The 21,963-nt window shown below is 38.4% G+C and overlaps 1 protein-coding gene across 1 annotated transcript; it reads right to left on the reverse strand.

The window, feature by feature from the left end:
* Positions 1–508: 508 nt before the first annotated feature.
* On the reverse strand, positions 509–20,816 carry LOC117334124 (rhodopsin, G0-coupled-like). Its single transcript, XM_033893584.1, has 5 exons — positions 20,711–20,816; positions 15,022–15,184; positions 14,033–14,160; positions 6,679–7,019; positions 509–3,052 (listed from the first exon to the last, which is right to left on the reverse strand). Exons 1-5 carry the CDS (start codon positions 20,814–20,816, stop codon positions 2,570–2,572), a joined length of 1,221 nt encoding a protein of 406 aa, XP_033749475.1. The 3' UTR covers positions 509–2,569.
* Positions 20,817–21,963: the final 1,147 nt, after the last annotated feature.

Genomic DNA, 21,963 nt, shown 5'->3' on the forward strand with positions numbered 1-21,963 from the left:
TAATATTCAACCTGTGTTAAAAAGTTTAAAAAATCCATGGATGAATGTTGTTACTAGGTGTTGAAATTGAAAGCTTTGATGATTTTCTATGTCTAGCAAAAGTGACCTTGGCCTTGACCTCGGAATCCTGAAGGACAACAATGTCAGAAGTACACTGTATAATCATATTTGACCTTTAAAGTTTGATGAAAATCTGTCACAGAATGAAGTGTTAAATGAATCGGGACGTGACGCGTCGGGACGGACATGGGAAAAAAAATAAAATAAAATAAAAATAAAATTACGGCGCGAAATAAAACAGTTCATTAGTTTGTCGTAACTTTCAGAAACTTACCGCAAACAAGTTGATACGTTTTGCCAGATGATGGTGGGGAACAGAATTAGCACACTCGTATAATTGCGATCAGACTTGTAAGCTCACAATGAGTCATCTTATATGGGACAATATAGTGTAAGCCCCTGTATCCTGATGTTGCCAAGATATATTTCAGTGGGGAATCTTTGAAGGCATTGCTATTTTCAAAGAATAAGGACAGGTGAAGGAATCGCCATTGCTCCCCAAAAAACAAGTACAATGAACTATATCATATGCATTTCTTTCTATGACGTATACAATATTACACCCCAGACTAGTATACCAGTCTACTCATTCTGTTCATTTCATTATAACTTGGTTTGAGTTTGGTGTCTCCCACCTACAGGCATACCATTACTTACTTTTTATAGCAAAATCACTATTTAGACCCCTTGTTGTGAAAGTCTAGTTATGTCCGTTCGATATCGAGTATGACTTGGACAATAAAATGGCCGATAAGAGGTCCTTCTCGAATCTTAACAGCTGAAATTTGTCAGGAAGTTCTTCTTTGATCTTTCTTCTCTTTCATAATTACGTTGTTTCCGCTTATTATCAAACGATTAAAAGGAAGAGGAAAGAAGAGAAAAGACCAGTCTTTCAGAAGACCATCCGTTATGTTATCACCGTTTAGACCAAACAAAATTAACATACTCCGATAAATGTTTAATAAACGGAAAGCAGAAATTACAGGATCAACAGCAGGTGATTCCAGCAAAATCGCGTGGATTCTTGGCGATTTTCTCTTGATGGAGGACAAAAGAACGCACTCTTCCTAACAAGTCTTGTTAGGCTATAACACAGTATGTATGTATATATCTGTGTGCTTTTGCTATAAAAATGACCGTTGGTTACATCGCATTAGAAAAAGGTGACTGGCCTCATATCGTTGTCTTTTAACGTATCAGGACTATATAAATGTCTCTTGTCATGTTCATCCTTAAATAGACTAAAATCCGGCAATGCTTAACGATTTTTAACTCGTCGGTTTCATTATTTGTGACGTGCGTAATTTCCTAGATACGATTTGCTAGCGAAGTCTTATGGATTTTGCGAGGCTTTATATTACACTCCACACCGATTCGGCTGTCTGCAACTTTACCATCAGAACAGGTATGACGATTGCAGAGATCATATGAACTCATAAATATAATTATCTCTGAATAAGATGCTTAACTTCACACGCGATGTCATTGCACAAAAATGCTCATTACTAGGAAACAAGCTATGCTATAGATAGCACATGCAGTAGTCACATTACCGCCGGTCTGTGTCATTTCAGTCGTATCTAAACTGAGACAAAATTTGTACATGCACGTAGACAATGCATGTTAACCTCAACGGACATGATTTATTGCTATAAAAGGAAAGTAAACGGTAAACTTGTATTTTTCTAAAATTGTAAAAATTAAAATGTCCAAAGATAACCAAAAGACAAACTATTTGAAAGTATAACTTCCACCCGAAGTAGGAAAATTAATTTCCGCAAACGACTATCAATACGAGTTGCTGTAGTTCACTAACGAAAATAGTAAAAAATTTGATCGAAATCTCCCCAGTAATAGTGTTATAAGAGCGCCGAAGTTGTACATCAAACCCGTCAAATAAAGCATAATCTTTGATATATGTGTGATCAGAATTCCTTAGGAATTAAGACACTAGGACCCCGAAAAGGTTTCTCAATTTCAAAATTTTAAATCATGGTCACTTACGAGTTTGCCAAAATTGTCTTAACTGTGCCGTTGTAAGTAGGCCAAGGCGCCCTTAAACACGTGGAAATGGAAGAGTGGTATGATACTTACCGAAACATAATAATGTGTACTGAAATGAAAAAGAAAAACAATCAGAATTTGCCCGGCTGATTGGAGATAATAAAGTGTTATGGAATTTAATATTGGTGTCGTTGAAAGGTACGGAACTACTCTGTCCATGTACGGTTAGTACTGTTTTCAAATTTCCAATTGATCTGTTCTACCTCACTGAAGCACACAGTTGAATACACCCAGCAGGACACACATCCGGTCACATTACAATGACAACGCAGGAACTCACTAAAACACTGAACCCTAACCTGAAAATCAAACCGTGTTGAGCAGTTGATTGTTCATTAAATCTCTGTACATGTTTTGACATTTCTGTTGTGGTGCGATAGTTGTGACGCCAAAAGGTTAAGTACCCAAACCCTGTGAATGATGTCTCCTATATCAATAAGCTCTATCAGATTACAGAGAAATCAATGTTGTATGTCCTAGCGGGAATGGCCACAGGATCACGAGGTTCAATTCTAACGTTTTGTTTGGAAGTTCTAGGACTTGCTCGTATTCTTCTTATACGTTCATGTGCCGAATCTGTCATGGCAGAACTAGCCATAAATAAATTTTCATCTGGGAAATCGATGCCCAAGGTGTATACAACGCTATTGGGACGACGCTGTTGATAATATGTCACTCGGGGCCACGCTACCGCTGCTACGCCCACTCTGCGTCTTGTCCAGGGGGCCATAATCTCTTTCAAGGTATCCCTGAATGTCGAGTTGGTAAAGGAATATATGAAAGGATTGTACGCACATGAAGCTTTGGCGAATAACGTTGGAAGTGCCGCAACCGCGTGCTTAAAGTTGAAACTAGCAACACTCATGCCGGACATAATTGCGTATGGCGTCCACGCAATGAAGAACGCCGACATCATCAAGAAGCTGATCTACAACAGAGAACGGATGAGTTGAAAATTACCAATATCCCATCGTCTACGCCAAAATTATCAAGAACTTAACTTTTCCAAAGGAAAGCATAAAGAAAATTTAAGGAAAGCTCCCTTACTAAGATGTCCTCTTTAATTCAAGTGTTTCTCTATGGAAAATTGTAAAGGTTCTGGAGTAATTATGGATTGAAAACAAGAATAGACTGTTGCATATTCTAAAACAATACCTGAGGTTACATACTAAATGCTATCATTACCCTCATAAACCCTCCAATTCGACGTTTAAAGTGAAGGTATTATTTCGTACATTCCGAAGAAAATCTATCGTGCCCCGTCTCTATATTGGATATTTTGATTCGGTCTTGGTGATCATTTTAAGGACGTTATGATTGCATAAGTTTGTTGTTAATTATATATATTTCTACACACTAAGTGTTCGTTTATGCATTTGCTTTGCAGTATATACACTGTCAGTGGTGTACATTTGTAGCTTCTTTCGTTTAAGGAGTTTAATTACGTTAAGAAACATCGATGGAAATTTGGTGCAGTGGTAATACACGTCTTTAATCTAAGGCGACCGGGTTTTGCAATTACTGGAAAATAAATTAAGGTTTTACATGCTAGGTTTGTGTAGCATCAACGAAGTAATATGTGGCAGCAAACACCAACTAATTTGTTTTAGCAAGAGATGACTTTGACAATTTGTTTAATAAAGAATAAGACATATTCCGTACTTAAACCCTCCACAATTATAGCATCCCTCCCTCTTTTAACACCAGAAACCAAGACTACGCAAGTGTTGTCCTTGAAGCAGCGACACATGTGTACGGAGAGCTCCTAGATGTGTAACTGTGACCGTACCTGTATATACGAGCACCCTGCATATACGAGCACGCAGGGATGATGTCGACTTTGATGACGTTTATATCAGAAAATGAGAACAAAAACGCTATCGCACAATATATTCCTAAAAACAAGAGGCCCAATGGGCCCGTATCGCTCACTTTGCTCTACAGCAACTTTGAAGTTGATTGAGGTCATTTCTACAGATACTATGCTGATTACCTCTTTATTCAAATATCATAGTAAGCTAGGTTTATTCATATTAATAAATTTTCAAGTCCTTCATTCCAGCATTCTATTGGCCTAATATCAGGTCTATGAGGCTCTTGGCTAACGCAAAATTATTGTTTACAGATTTAAACCTATTTCACCCTGTGACCTTGAATGTAGGTCAATGTCATTTATTTGAACAAAATTGGTAGCCCTTCACCCCAGCATGCTTAAAGCCTAATATCAAGTCCCTGGCCTTTTGGTTATAAAGGAGAAGTCAATTGAAGATTATATCCTATTTGAACAATGCGACCATTAGTGACCTTAAGCTTGAATGAAGGTCAATTTATTTGAATAAACTTTGTAGCCCTTTAACCTAGCATGCTACAGACCCAATACCAAGTCCCTGGGCCTCTTGGTTATTGAGAAGAGGTCGTTTGAAGATTAAAGCCTATTTGACCAATGTGACCTTGAATGAAGGTCAAGGTCATTTATTTGTACAAACTTTGTAGCCCTTCACCCCAGAATGCTACAGGCCCAATATCAAGTCCCTGGGCCTCTTGGTTATTGAGAAGAAGTCGTTTGAAGATTATAGCCTATCTGACCCATGTGACCTTGAATGAAGGTCAAGGTCATTTATTTGAACAAACTTTGTAGCCCTTCACCAAAGCATGCCACAGACACTATACCAAGTTCCTAGGCCTTTTGGTTATTGCGAAGAAGTTGTTTGAAGATTATAGCCTATTTGACCCATGTGACCTTGAATGAAGGTCAGGGTCATTTATTTGAACAAACTCTGTAGCCCTTCAATCCAGCATGCTACAGGCCTTATATCAAGTCCCTCGGCCTCTTGGTTATTGAGAAGAAGTCGTTTAAAGATTGTAGCCTTTTTGACTTCTTTGACCTTGAATGAAGGTCAAGGTCATTCATTTGAACAAATTTGGTAGCCCTTTACCCCGGCATGCCACAGACCCAATATCAAGTCCATGGGCCTCTTGGCTATTGAGAAGAAGTCGTTTGAAGATTATAGCCTATTTGACTCCTGTGGCCTTGAATGAAGGTCAAGGTCATTCATTTGAACAGACTTGGTAGCCCTTCACCCGGCATGCTGCAGGCCCAATATCAAGTCCCTGGGCTTCTTGGTTATTGAGAGGAAGTCGTTTGAAGATTAAAGCCTATTTGACCCATGTAAACTTGAATGAAGGTCAAGGTCAGTTATTTGAACAAACTTTCTAGCCCTTCACCCCAGCATGCTGCAGGCCCAATATCAAGTCCCTGGGCTTCTTGGTTATTGAGAAGAAGTCGTTTGAAGATTATAGCCTATTTGACTCATATGACCTTGAATGAAGGTCAAGGTCATTTATTTGAACAAACTTTGTAGCCCTTCACCCCAGCATGCTACAGGCCCAATATCAAGTCCCTGGGCCTCTTGGTTATTGAGAAGAAGTCGTTTGAAGATTAAAGCCTATTTGACCCATGTAACCTTGAATGAAGGTCAAGGTCAGTTATTTGAACAAACTTTGTAGCCCTTCACCCCAGCATGCTACAGGCCCAATATCAAGTCCCTGGGCCTCTTGGTTATTGGGAAGAAGTCGTTTGAAGATTATAGCCTATTTGACTCATATGACCTTGAATGAAGGTCAAGGTCATTTATTTGAACAAACTTTGTAGCCCTTCACCCCAGCATGCTACAGGCCCAATATCAAGTCCCTGGGCCTATTGGTTATTGAGAAGAAGTCGTTTGAAGATTATAGCCTATTTGACCCATGTGACCTCGAATGAAGGTCAAGGTCATTTATTTGAACAAACTTTGTAGCCCTTCACCCCAGCATGCTGCAGACCCAATATCAAGTCCCTGGGCTTCTTGGTTATTGAGAAGAAGTTGTTTGAAGATTATAGCCTATTTGACCCATGTGACCTTGAATGAAGGTCAAGGTCATCTATTTGAACAAACTTTGTAGCCCTCCACCCCAGCATGCTATAGGCCTAATAGCAAGTCCCTGGGCTTCTTGGTTATTGAGAAGAAGTTGTTTGAATGAAAAAGTTGACGCCGGACGGCCGGACGGACGACGGACGCCGCACCACGGCATAAGCTCACTTGCCCTTCACAAAGCAACGACAATGACCTGCACAAATGTGGAAGCGCAGGGCTGATGTAGATAGTGCTGACTTACTGAAGCATACTACTGACGACATCAAGCAGGACACCTTACTCCGTCATATACATGTACTGACAACGAACCAGTCGTCCCTCAAAATACCGAACGTCACGAGATTAGCAACTCCGGGCCAGAATACAGAACCCAAGGCTTTACTTGCAGGGGTGAATGCTCAACTAAAAGCCCAAAAGTGAGGCAGCTTGCGGAGTGCACAACGCAAAACTGTTATCCCAAGGGTTGAGATGTCTGTCCATATCACAGGTGTCTGTGTTTTCTCTAATTCCGAGGTTGGGATTTTATATGTAAAAACAACTTGGAATGATTCACCCGGTGAACATATCCTGAGGTCATATACCTTGACATTGAGGGTCTAAGAGGAATGGAGTGTCGTAACAAGAATAAATCTATACTCACGAACGTCACACGTTGCTCAAGGTCTTGTACGTATCGGGGCATGTAACATTGACGGGTGCGAGGTCCTTCTCTCCGATTGGCGATACATAGCTTCTCACGCAGGACCATCCCATAGGAGAATGCAATCACACTTAAAGGAAATGCGTATACTGCCACTATGACAGCTACAGTGTACGTGAGGTCACCGACTCCACGACCATACCAGTTCACACTACAGGACACAGGCACAATTTCTAAAACGTACGATGACCATCCCAGAAGTGGAGATAATGTCCAGAACAAGGCGAAAAACCAGATAGAAAAGATCAGCTGTAAGACTGTCATCTCCGTTATCTTTTTACCTGAAATATATTAAACAAAGGAGATTTCTCCAATGCAATTATAAGTGCGAAATTATAAACAGACATCTGCATTAGTTATATACGCCATAGTGCTGATGGTATGTTACTACAATTAAATACAGATTTTATTTCATTGTTTTTTTTTATATGTTGGTTGCACCAATAGACCCTCGTCTTGCACACGATCAGCGCGATTCCTTCGACGTAATTCCCACTGCATGAAAGAAAACTGCTTCGTTCAGTTACATTCTTATTAATGTTTACCGTTTGTTCTCATTGCTTTGTATAATTTTATATTGAGTGCAAACCAACAATATAACACAAACCCATCACACTTACATTTGCTACAGTAATATTACATTCACTTGATGCAATCGCCTCGCATTCATCTGAAACTCTCACAATACTTTCATCTTTTACTCTCACAACTCACATTGCATTTATCTGATACTGTCACCTTTAATTTATCTATTACTCTCATATTTCATTTATCTGAAACTTTCGCATTTCATTGATGAATTATCTCACGTTACATTTATCATATACTATCTCATTACATTGATGAATTACTCTCACATTACATTTATCATATACTATCACATTACATTGATGGGTTACTCTCACGTTACATTTATCTGATACTGTCACCTTTAATTTATCGATTACTCTCACATTACATTTATCTGATACTATCGCATAACATTGATGGGTTACTCTCACGTTACAGTTATCATATACTATCGCATTACATTGATGGGTTACTCTCACGTTACATTTATCTGATACTATCGTATAACATTGATGGGTTACTCTCACATTACATTTATCATATACTATCGTTTAACATTGATGGGTTACTCTCACATTACATTAATCTGATACTATCGTATAACATTGATAGGGTTACTATCACATTACACTTATCTGGTATTATCGTATAACATTGATGGGTTATTCGCACGTTACATTTATCTCATACTATCGCATTACATTTATTTATTACTTTTACATTATTTGTTTTATAAGTGGGGGACCGGTCAACCTGTTGTTAATATCATATGGCCAGTTGGGGGGCCTTTGAGCAGTAAAATTTGATACGAATGTAATCTAAAGCTGGCGTAACGTTACAGCGCCTTCTTCTGGATAGGTATTGGAACTGTAAGCCAATGGCTGACTACACCACATTTGATGAAAAGTATACAAAATCTAAATTTCGACCAATCAGGGACCACGCTTTCCTAAGCAGCATGGTGGTCATGGGAATAAAACATATACAGTGCTGTTTGGCATATCCTAATAACCCTGTATACCAAATTTAATCAAAATCAGACAATTTCAAAAGTTTGACCTATCAGAGGCCTGGATTGCGTTGTCATTGTGATAATGGAAACATCTTACGTGTCAAATTATATGCTTTGTTTATTTATAATATTTGACCAAAGATGAATAAAATTGGCCAAATGACCGATGAGTTATAGCTCATTATCGGAAAACCTGTTTATTGTGAACGGTTACCATAACAACCATACTTTTGAGGAAAAAGCTGCATGCACATTATTTGTGTAAAGTTTCATTAAAACCGGCCCATCGGTTTAGGAGTTGTGCGGACAAAATTGTTCTACGGAAATTATGTTTACATTTGACCGGTTATAATAGCAACCATAATTTTGAGAGGAAAAAAGTTGCTTGTACATAAACACATGGTCCTTTATAATTTAAGGAGTTGTCCGGAATTTTTTTCTACGGACAGACAGACAGACAGACAGACAAGCAGATTCCAGTATACTCCCCTTAACTTCGTTGGGGGATGTATAATAACATACGCTCCCTATTCATCGTCCTAAAGTAAATGTCTTATCCGTTCGTCTACATATTTTGTTCCAATGGATAATTTTGATATTGTATGCAAGCTTTGTTGTTTAATACGGGAGTCACGAGATAATGAAAATGACGTAAAATTGCGTGATTTCAGTACGATATTCCGACCAAAATTTGACGACGCAAGCACCGGAAGGTGAAACAATCCGGGATATTCGTACTTAAATCACGTAATTTTACGTCATTTTCACTATCTTGAAGCTCCCATATTGTTTGCGGTAATCTTCCATTTTTTATGACCTTGGAGCCATATGATTGGTCCTCAGACTTACTATTGTATACGTCAGCAATATTCGAACGAGGTTACGCGGTCGTGTCCTGACATGCCATTTATTTAGAGTATTCTGCAATAGTTAAAAATGGTCCACTCATTCGTTATTTTACATTGGTAATAGCTTGTTTATTCAGAGAACAAAAAAGCAATGCATAAACAACATTGGAACTATGGAACCGATATATAGTTTGATTTGTTCAACGTCCTATAAACAGCAAGGTCACTTAAGGACGACCTACCGTGCGTGCGATATGCATGCGTGCAGTGACTAGTGAGTGCGTATGTGTGTGTTTTATGAGGCTGCGGTATGTTCGTGTTAAGTATCCTTGTAGTAGTGCGGAACTTTTGCTGATTTATAGTGCTACCTCAACGAAGCAAACCGTCCAATATACCCAGCAGGACACTTGGTTTGTTTTTATTTATTTAACGTCCTATCAACAGCTAAGGTCATTTAAGGATGGCCTCCCGTGCGTGCGACGTCCATGCGTGTGGCGAGTGCGAATGTGTGTTTTGGGAGGCTGCGGTATGTTCGTGTTAAGTCTCCTTGGGATAGTCCGGAACTTTTGCCGATTTATAGTGCTACCTCACTGAAGCATACTGCCGAAGACACCCTGCAGGACACCCCACACGGTCACATTATACTGACAACGGGCAATCAAGTCGTACCACTCCCAAAATGCTGAGCGCTAAGCAGGAGTAGCGTCTCGGCCAGGGGACAGAACCCAAAGCCTTCCTTACAAGGGCGAACGCTCAGCTGAAGGCCAAAAATGAGGCATTGTCAAGGGAGACATTAGGAGGAAGGAAGTTGTTCAGAAAGAGAAGAGATAAGATCCAAAATTTAGTCGGCTTTAGAGCTATATCTATTTACATATACATGTACAAATGTAGTGATCAGTTTTCAACCCAGCTGCATGTACCAGCTAAATAGCAATGTCCATAATACATTTGGCGACTATGTCGATGTGATGTACTCGAGGACGTTTATGTCGTGCAAGCCCATGATCTATCGTAAATCAGGATATTTTGGATAAGGTTATTTTTTGGCCGATTTGGCGTCTGATATTAAAACGCAAATATTGAACACATCACTTTATTACCTCGTCGGTATTAAAACGCATATTCTAACACGATTCGTTTGCAACGCGTGTTTTGATTGGTTACGGACCATGTTCTAATCTGCGATAGAACCATGATCAGTCGTGTTTAGTTCAAGATATTTAAAACAAGAGATCCCAGAGGGATCTTGGTGCCCTACATTGAATGATCTTTATAGGTTCCATGTCAGATTGATCTTCTCTCTATATTTACCTTCCTATTATTAATCTGTGTAATTTGAGAAACCTCCCTCCAGTACTTTTCAAACAAGGGGAACCTAGATATGAAATTTAAGATTTAGAGATAATGACTGTCTGTTGTTTTCAGATTGGTCCCAAAATGCAATACGAGGGACCGAGGGGAACCTACATATGAAATTTCAGAAAGATCCCTTCAATACTTTCTGGGAAATAGCGATAACAAACTTCAATTGTCAAAATCCTAGATGGCTGCCTGCCGGCCATTTTGTTTTCGGACTGGTCCCAAAATGCAATATACATATCTAAGGACCAGGGGGAACACACATATGAAATGTCAGAAAGATCCCTTCAGTATTTTCTGAGAAATAGCGATAACAGAATTCAATTGTCAAAATTCATGATGGATGCCCCTCAGCCATATTGTTTTATGACTGGTCCCAAAATGTAATATGCATAACCAGGGACCAAGGGCAACCTTCATATGGAATTTTAGAAAGATTCCTTCAGTACTTTGTGAGAAATTGCGATAACAAACTTCAATTGTCAAAATCCTAGATGCCTGCCTGTCGGCCATATTGTTTTCCGACTGGTCCCAAATGCAATATGCATAACCAGGAACCAAAGGCAACCTACATATGAAATTTCAGAAAGCTCCCTTCAGCACTTTCTGAGAAATAGCGATAACAATCTTCAATTGTCAAAATCCAAGATGGCTGCCTGTCGGCCATGTTGTTTTTCGATTGGTCTAAGAATGCAATATTCATAACTAGGCACCAAGGGAACCCACATTTTTATTAAATTTGAGAAAGATCCCTTTAGTACTTTCTGAGAAATAGCGATAACAAGAAATGTTTATGGACATCTGATGATGGTTGGCTAAAAAAGTAAATATTATTCTTACAGTCATTTATTGATTGAAACGTTCATTCCGTCCGTGTGTAGGCATCTAGCACAAACATTTGGCCCTTTTTAGCCCCGCCCATCATCCCCTGGGGGTCAGTCAGATCCAACATGTGCATACCATGAAACTGTCTTCACAAGCTGATAATGTTAACCAAGTTAGCATTAATTCCAATACTAATCAAACAAATTATAGTCAAAAATGGGATTTCCCTATATAAACTATAGTAAAGTGTACCCCCTCCCCAGGGGCACACGTGAGACCCCTGAGTCATGAAATGCACAATGTTGGTATAGCACTGCAAGACTTTTCATCTATGAAGAGTATTTGATTCCATCATATCTGATGAGTAGAGAAGAAGATTTTTGAAATTTCAGTCAATTTGACCCTTTTTAGCCCCGCCCATCAGCCCCTGGGGGTCAGTCAGGGCCAACATGTGCATACCATTAATCTGTCAACCCATGCTGATAATATAAACCAAATTAAATTGAATTCCATTACAAATCCAACAAATAAAAGTCAAAATGTGATTTCCCTATACAAACTATAGTAAAGTTTACCCCCTCCCAAGGGGCAAACTTGAGACCCCTGGGTCATGAAATTCACAATTGTGGACCCTTCCATATATGAAGAGTGTTTGATTTTGGTTGACCTTTAGCCATAGAAGCTTCCTGCCAAATTTCCTTGAATTTGGTTTAGGGGTTTTGGAGAAGAAGTCGAAAATGTAAATTGTTTACGGACGGACGACGCACGACGCCGGACAAAGGGCGATTAGAATAGGTCACTTGAGACTTTGCCTCAGGTGACCTAAAAACCCACTACAAATCCAATTGATAGAGTTTTAATTCCTCTTGTGCAATATATCATATAAGAACCGCAGCCAATTATATTTTGAGTTAATATTAGATAAAATTTTATCAACATTTAAATATACCTGGTAAAGTCAGCTATAATTTGCAGAATAGGTGTCTTTTGTCCAAATAATCTTCAATATTGGTATGTATGCAACATGAACTGTTTTTGTTTTTAAATATTTGTACCTATTGTCTCTCGGATTGAGTAAGTTGTTAGTATAAACGTGAGTACTGATAATTATTCAGGTAAGTTCATGACCACCTGCGGTACTATCGATCGATTCCTTTTTCAATCAGCCGATCTAAACACAATGCCTACGTAGGTATGCCTTGTATCTACACTTACTTTTATGACGGTTTTTAACAAAGGTGAAACGTATTCACTTGTTTATTTGATATACAAAAGGGGGTGGTCAATCGACATGTCTTAGTTCTTGTAGATATCCGCGTAGACGTTAACCTAGACATGGCTTCAAAATCAATAACTTCGTATTTTAAACCAAACATTGCAAAATATATTTCAATAGATGAGGAAGTGTTGACAAAAATGTACACTGGACATGTTCAATGAAAAATCAAAACACGTATGCAAGAGTCAAGAAATATATCTTCTAGTCATTCTCCAAAGGAAACATATAACATCATTTCCTCAGCACAGAAAGCTGAAACCGGTAAATATGCCGGCCAGCATTCTACATCTGAGAAAAAAAATTCACATTTTAGACAAATTTTGACACCAGGATGTTGGAATCGACAAAATCTGATACAATGATGATGGAAACGCAAAAGTTTGACCAACCGAAATAAAACCATCCCATTTTGACAAAAACGCGCCAAATTTCCCCAAAATATTCAACGTTGAAAACTGACCCCGGGCTAATTTTCAAAAATGGTCCATTTTCAACGCTACACCGGCACGAGTTCCGCTCTACCAGACAGGCGATCACTAACATTTACCACAACATCTTAAAACAAACATTCAATACATTCAAAACACGCGACCTAAACACAGTTTAGTGAAATGACCACTAGCTGCTATTGAAACGCTCATAGTGCACGATATATGTTGCTAAAGACAAATCTTTGTAAGAGGCGACTAAATATTGAACTTTCTAATGTTTCTCTTGACACTGCTTTGGTTGACCGTTCGCCGCTATGACCAAGGTTTTTTCCGTTGGCAAAAAATAACCCCAATAAAATTGTCAATCCCTGCTCTCCGCGCATCAAGTTTGCTTTCAGACTGGCTTAGCAGTGGCCAAGATAATGTTACTGGATGTCTCACTACCCTGTCTAGGTGTGGAATTTCAGTGTCATATCATAAACGCGTCCGTCAGTCAGTGTCCGCGGCTATTATTGTTAATATACGTAACCAAAGAGCGGTGAGTTTACACCTATTAATTTGCGTACGCCATCTGCCAAATAAGGTTTTTATTGCGATCGCCTTTTGAACAATTACATTTTCGACTTCTCCAAAACCGCTGAACCAAATTCAATAAGATTTGACAGTGAGCTTCAATGGCGAAAGGCCAACCAAAATTGAGAATTGATTACTAACTTGAATAATATCAGCATGAGATAACAGCTTGATGGTATGCACATGTTGGCTTTGGCTTATGGGCTTAAGGCCCAAGGACCTCTTCAGTTTTCGGAGCATTGATGTTATATGATGGTAGATTTAGGTATATTCCTATATGACGAAGATACAGCTAGGAGAAGCAGGGTGTGGAAATGGGAGGCACAAGGAACAAACGTACCGAGGACAAAAGAAATCAATAAACATGATAACGAGCAGTCACGCTAAAAATACGTACGGTAACCATACTGGCAAACGATTATGTAACGACAGAAGGCGAGCGCTGCGTGGGTCATGATGCTGCTCACGGCAGAGGTGAAACATATGAAGGCATATACCTTGCAACCAGTGCTTTCAAAAATCCATCTGAAAGAAAAGTCAGAAAATAATATTTTTGCAAGTAAACGACAAAGAAACAGTTTGTTAAAAATGCCTAGCGGCCCATCAACTGTATTAGGTCACAAGGGCCGAAAACGGCGAGTTCAAATGAGTAAAAGACGAAACATCAAACAAACACAACATGTAAAATTGTAAATATGTATTGGTACACACACGTTTAGTTTAAAATGAAAAGTTGCAATGGTTACTCAAATCTTGTGATAGGAGCAGCTTTTAGATAGTTCAAAATTTTGTATAAACTAAAAGTTTTGAAAAGAACTTTTAGACGTGCTATGCTGTTGTAAACACTATTGATGTTAGTTGTAGATCAATGCAATACAATAAGTGTGTAACGGTAAATGGTATATACATATCAATTCCATTTATTTTGCCACTGTGATTATAAGAAATTAGTAACGAACGCATTACACCCGGAAAAATGAAGTTTAAAATCAGTTGTCGGAGTGATAATGCCGTTTTTGCGGCGATATCTGCTTATTCATTGCCAGGTATTCTGGCATTTCCGGGAACACAGCAAAATACAATTTGACAATCTGAGGCAAGATTATGTAGTAAAATTAGTATTTTTCGTATAGAGGTATTTTCCAGATTTATATTGCAAAGATTCTGACTTAATGACGGAGAAACAGAATAGATAATTGCTCTAGCTCATTACATTTTTAGTTTTATTGTATTCGAAGGTAAAGCAGATAGCAAGGCTTCTGCAGAGAATATTCCAGGACAAAGAAATGCCTAAGCAGGGTGCAGTAGGATATTATCATTTTGTGTAATTATGTATCACTAATGTCCTACTGCACACTGCTGATTCGGTATATATTTAGGCGTTACCTGTTTGCAAAAGCGGAGGCTGCAGTCATGGGGTAACCAATGAGGGCCACGACGAGATCACTCACTGCGAGATTTAAGACAAAGAAGTTGATAGGGCGTCTGACAGACTTTCTTTTCCCAAAAACGATGACAATCAGTAGATTACCGGATACACCAAATATACCTGTTAGGATAACAATTTGTATTCATCATAAAAGGAGTGCGAAGCATTACCTGTTTACAGTTTTCTAAATCATGTGTAGTATACTGTATACACAGTAGGAATATTTAAAGTTCCAATATATGTAATTGTAATTCACTCTTTGTTAACATGCCTCCATTTACAATCATTACTTAACCAAAGTCAGCAAATCCTTTAGACGTCTTTTTCAGTGAGGTAGAACTATAAATCGGCAAAAGTTCCGGCCTATCACAAGGAGACTTAACACGAACATACCGCAGCCTCCCAAAACACACATTTGTTTAACTTCCTATTAACAGCTAAGGTCATTTAAGGACGGCCTCCCGTGCGTGCGACATTTACACTTTGTGATAGGCCGGAACTTTTGCCGATTTATAGTGCTACCTCACTGAAACATACTGACGAAGACACCCAGAAGCACACCCCACCCGGTCACATTATACTGACAACGAGCGAACCACTCGTTCTACTCCAAATATGCTGAGCGCTAAGCAGGAGTAGCAACTACCATTTTTAAATACTCCGGTATGTCTCAGCCAGGGGACAGAATCCAAAGCCTTCCTCACAGCGACGAACGCTCAACTAAAGGCCAAAAGTGAGGCATTGTCAAGGGAGACATTAGGAAGAAGAAAGTTGTAAAGAAAGAAGAGAAAAGATAAGATCCCAAATTTAGTCGCCTCTTACGATATCATGCAATGGGGACAGCAGGTACAATTCTTACGCCCTACCTGCAGGGCAGCCACATGCACGCACGGGAGGCCGTCCTTAAATGACCTTAGCTGTTAATAGGACGTCAAACAAAATAAACCAATCCAAAGTCTTTATGAGAGGTTGGACTTCTAAAAAATGATGCATGCAGGTTTACGTGAGGACTGATTGACAACAATGCTGTGTCATAGTATCATACATTATCTTACAGTTACCGAGATGAACTACAATAATGTATTTTCTTAAGTAACACCTTTTCACTTGCATAACAGAGCCTTACTGTACAATATATTACGCAACCCATTGCATCTACTTATATTACGACACCATTTCTGTGTGCGATTTCACATCAGTTACGCTTTAATAATCTCCCACTTCTCTGCCTTAACACTAATTTTAATACTGGGCTGACCACAAAGTGTTTCCAATTTGCATTGTTTTACTTCCCAACCATTAGAATTTTTTTTCTGTTACGATATATATTTTTTAATGCCGAGTATGTAGATTGGTCACCTATTCTTTGTTGTCTTTGTATAATAATCAAGTGATATTTTCCTCAGAATCTTTCGTTTTTGTTTGGTTTATTATTGTTTAACGTCCTACCAACAGCTTAGGTCATTAAAGGACGGTTTCCTGTGTGTGCGACATGCATGCGTGTGTTGTGTGGGAATGTGTGTTTTAGGAGGCTTCGATATGTTCGCGTTAAGTTTACTTTCTGCATGTCCGGAATTTTTGCCGAATTAAAGTGCTATCTTACTGAAACATACTGCCAACGCCACCAAGCAGGACACCCAACCCGGTCGCATTATGTAGACAACGGGCAAACCAGTCGCCCCATTCCCAAAATGCTGAGCGCTAAGCAGGAATAAAAACTACCATTTTTAATGAATCTGGCATATCTTAGTCAGAGTACACAACCTAAAAGCCTTTCTCACAAGAGCGAACAATAAACTAAAGGCCAAAAGAGGGGCTTTTGCAAGGGAGTTATTAAGTAGAAATTATTAAAAAAGAGAAAAAATATTATCCCAAATCTAGTCTTCGATCATGGAAAGGGGGCAGCAGGTACAATCCCTACGCACTATCTTATAAGCCTCACTGGAATGGCATGTTGCAGCCATATCGGTATGGCATCTCTCCCAGTCCACAATAGACATATCCACATAAAGCAGCCATATTAAATTTTTAAGAGTTACATGCCCCTTTATCGGAGTAGACACTTCCAGTTTACATAGCACAATAATGGTATATCCGACAGCTACATTAAGTTTTCAATCATTAAAGAAATATTTACTTTGACTTAACTGTTGATGGTGAACAGGTATCTGTGCAGCTTTATAAGCAATACGTTACGTACACATTCATCGTAGGTAACGGGTTTATAAGCTTCCGTTAGGGTCCGTGATTTGAGTGGGCACGTCAGGTGTTACTATAGCTTCCCGATGCCTTTTATCACGCATCGCATCACGTGTATCAAAGCGTGATAAGTGCTTTATATCTATGCCGATAATTGCCGATTACAAAATCTGATGGAAAAATAAGGGCATGTCTGTGGTTAATTACCATTGTGCTACTGGCGAAATCCTTATGAGTTCACTGTAATGTAACTTCTGTTCAGTTTTACGACAATTTAGAGCTACCCAACAAGGCTGGCCAGACTCAGCACTGCTACTCGTAATAGTGGCTGAAATAATGGCTAAATTAATTAGACATTATTTCATTTAGCCAATAATGGCTAAATGAATTAGAATGGGGTCGCGGTGGCCGAGTGGATAAGGTGTACCGACACTTTATCACTAGCCCTCCACCTCTGGGTTGCGAGTTCGAAACCTACGTAGGGCAGTTGCCAGGTACTGACCGTAGGCCGGTGGTTTTTCGCCGGGTACTCCGGCTTTCCTCCACCTCCAAAACCTGGCAGGTCCTTAAATTACCCTGGCTGTTAATACGACGTTAAACAAAAACAAAACAAACCAAATGAATTAGAAGTGAGCAAACCATATTGTGCTTAACAATAAAAAATCATCAAAAACATCCATACAAAAAATATTCCAACTAGCAGATGACACTACACTTTTTTTTAGAATCAAAACAAAACATCCGAAAATCCCTAAACATAACAGAAACAGTTGGCACTTTCTGAGGATTAATTCTTAACAGAGAAAAAACAAAAGGGCTAAGACTAGGATATCGGACTAGGATTGAAGTTGATTTTGAGAATATAACGTGGACGGATGAAATCATTAACATACCTGAGGTTCGATTCTGTCTAAATCACAAAATAATGCTTAAAATAACTTGGAAGGAGAAAAACAATAGACAATTGGAAAATGAGGAACCTTACTACAATAGGGGGAATACAAAGTGTAAATTATTACCTTTACCACAGCTAACAATTCTAATTGGTATGCTGCATGATAAAGATATGGTTAAACAACTTAAAACCATAATATACAATTACATTTGGGATGGAAAGGGAGATAAAGTAAAAAGAAAAACAATGAAAAAAAATGAGTTCGATGAAATTTTGTATATCTATTCATTAAGGAACACTGTTCACTTTTGCAACCTCAGTTTCACATTTTAAGATAATGGCCGCCATTTACTGGCTGCTGATTGGTCAAATTTATGTATTGTTCGATTTCAATGAAAGTTGGTTCATAGGGATACTGCGAATTCAAATGATTGGGTTTCGTTGCTATAGAAATCACACGGAGGCTTCTGATTGGTCGAAATTTTAATATTGTCCAATTTTTTTTATGAAAATTTGTATAAAAGGGAAATAGGGGACTGTGAATTAAACTGTATGGTGTTGGCTGCCAAAGTAACCACATGTCAGCTTCCGATTGGTCGAAATTTAGATATTGTTTGATTTCTATGAAAAATGGTTTATAGGGGGTTGAGGGACTGCAAATTCAACCGTATTGATTTAATAAGCTGTCATAGGGACCGCATTTGCATCTTCGAGAATATGGGAGGCGTTTGGGGGACTTCTGTAATGGTTTCCTATTACTATTAGTCATTATCATATAAATGCCATGGGATTTCAACTAAACTTACCAGCAATAACCCTTATACATCGACTACCTTTAATTTCATTATTCGACAAATCACTTCATTAGGGGCGAGGGGGGATAAGTTGTCTCCGGACGACAGTGTTAGTTATTGACAAAGTCCTGCTGAACAAAGAATAATTGGATTATGTAGCCAGTATCCTATACTATTTAGGATACTACATGCATTTGGAAACCAGTAACCCTTTGCTTCAAAAACTCAAGTTGTGTAGATTTCGCTACCAACCATCATCTTCCAGGTATTACGTATGGTCGAATTGACATTCAGAACTATGATGTAGACTGCTGAATATGACATGGTCAATCAGATTCTAGGACGGGGAAACCATTTTGCATTCCAGATTATAAGTGGTATAATGTGTAAACCAGCATAAATACATTATAAAAATTGTAAGAACATTTAATATTTGTGGTTATCAGGGAACATGGCGACCACATTGAAAGTGGAAACTGCACCTTAGTTGGTTATTCGTGTAGGTGTCGGTTCCTGTGTACTAAGTATACCAAGTATAAATATGTTATTAAAGTTCAATTTACAATATTGAAACGCAAAACAGATTTTCCTATATGCTCGTTATCTTTTAAAAATTATTATTAATAAATAATAATATATATTTGAGCCATTCATTTTAAGCTGTTTGGAGATGTGTTTTAGCACATATTTACGAATGGACTGCAATAGGAAGTTGTACTGTTGGCGTTCAGAAAATTTCGCTTGATATAAAAAAGAGCATGTTCTTACTCAAAATCCATCAGATTGTTAATTCTCCTTTCTTATGTATTCAAAATTGTAAATTTTTGCTTTATATATATATAATATCTAAAATGATATTATCCACATGTTTATGCTTAGCTTCCTCAAAAAAATTAAGAATTGATATTGTAACATTTTCCCCCACCATACATTTTTTCATATTTTACACCAAAACGGCGCTATATTCCAGCGTACATATATGTTTGGACTTCAATTTTAAACGTTAAACTTCGGAGGCTACCAATAGCACATACAAGCTATAGTGTTTACTTCAACTATAATTATCTATCAATTTGTCTGTCCGTTTTAAAACAGCTCTAAGGTAGATAGCCTACTTCCGTGCCACAACATAGAAGTAGGAGTAGGGACTAATATTTTTTTCTATAAATACTTACCATAAGCAGACGCCTGTATTCTAACTAACAATTTATGTATTTCAACATGGTGACAACATCATCTTTTCCTATTTAATTCAATAATTAAAAAATATGTTTTCAAAAGAACTATATGTATTTAAAGTAGAGATATGTGTACTTAAATATCCCCCAAAGAATATCTTTAACTTAAATATATTTCTTATTAAGTTAGTTATATCACACTGATGCCCATTTCCTCATGACGAACTTTCAAATATGTTGAACACAGCGTTTTTTTTTAGGTTGACATTTAAATCCAATGAAGTATTTCAACCCATAGAATAAAGTAATCTAATATAATATTATATATTTCGCCAAAAATATATATCTCTAGTTTAAACACAGACATATGAAGTAAATGGGTTAAAACACAAACGGATATACTACAATTAATATAGTTGACCGTAAGTTGATTAACAGTGAACAGTTCATATAACATGCCACACAACCATGTTGATCTTTACCCTTTACAGAAATGCATGCAATCTAAGGCGGGTGTGAACCATCGCTATCTTTTCACCAGTTCAATATGATGTTATATCTACTTAATGGTGATACTTACAACAGATAGACATAAAAATGCCTATTATTTTAAATCCGGACGGCTGTATGTCGAGGCTATTCAATGGTTCGCTTCTATTGGATATATTATTCCAAAGACTTGCCATGATCATAACTCGCAATGACCTGATGTTAGACAGTTAAGTAGTAGTTCCATATGCAAGTGATGAGGTAATACAGTGTATCATCACCTACTTAAGTCGATTACATCTCTATCAGGCTTGGTGTCAATTATCACGGATATTAGGGAGTAACAAAAGTATATGGCATTTCCACTGACGGTTTGACAAGCGATTATATCCACATGGTAGTTTATGAATAGCTACGTAGCTACAATATTACCGTTCAAAACTTGATAACTACCCCAGCCTCAGTAGCTCGTCCAGGAAAGCGATCCATACTTGTAAAAATAAATAGCATCCAGTGTCTCATCACACAACTCATTATCTCGCCGCCACAGTCACAATGACATGATATTTCAAATTCCACCAAACGATGCCTCCGTGCAGTATTCTGATATAGTGTGATGCGTTTAGGTATCAACCCCGTGGCATGTGTTCCGAATTAAACTCTGTAATATGTGTGAAAATATATAAACTCCATATGGTGCTTACAGACGCCGTGTAACGCGTGTGTATATATAACTCCATGTAAAGATAATACTCAGTGTGTGAACTATTTTTTCAAACGCCAGTCTCAAAATTGAACATGCCTGCCTACTTATGGAAATCCGGAAACGTTCGTCATAATAGAGAGCGATTGTTAACGTCAACAGCCAGCTACAGCGTTCTGTTGACTTTTTATTTAATTCCGGCCACCATCGCTGCTTATTGTCATAACAAAATCTTTCTCAGTTAGACTTCCCATTACTTTTGAGATCAAAATGTAAAACTTATCCTCAGCGATACGTACCTGCTGCCCCAATTGCATGATCGCAGCAGGCGACTAAATTTGGGATCTTATCTTTTCTCTTCTTTCTGACCAACTTTCTTCTTCCAAATGTCTCCCTTGACAATGCCTCACTTTTGGCCTTTTGTTGAGCGTTCGCCGCTGTGAGGAAGGCTTTGGGTTCTGTCCCCTAGCCGAGACATACCAGAGTCTTTAAAAATGTTAGTTGCTACTCCTGCTTAGCGCTCAGCATATTTGGAGTGGGACGACTGGTTGGCCCGTTGTCAATAAAGTGTGACCGGGTGGGGTGTCCTGCTGGGTGTCTTGGCAGTATGCTTCAGTGAGGTGCACTATAAATCGGCAACA

This window comes from Pecten maximus, chromosome 1 (assembly GCF_902652985.1).
Source record: "Pecten maximus chromosome 1, xPecMax1.1, whole genome shotgun sequence".
NCBI classification, from domain to species: Eukaryota; Metazoa; Mollusca; class Bivalvia; order Pectinida; family Pectinidae; genus Pecten; species Pecten maximus.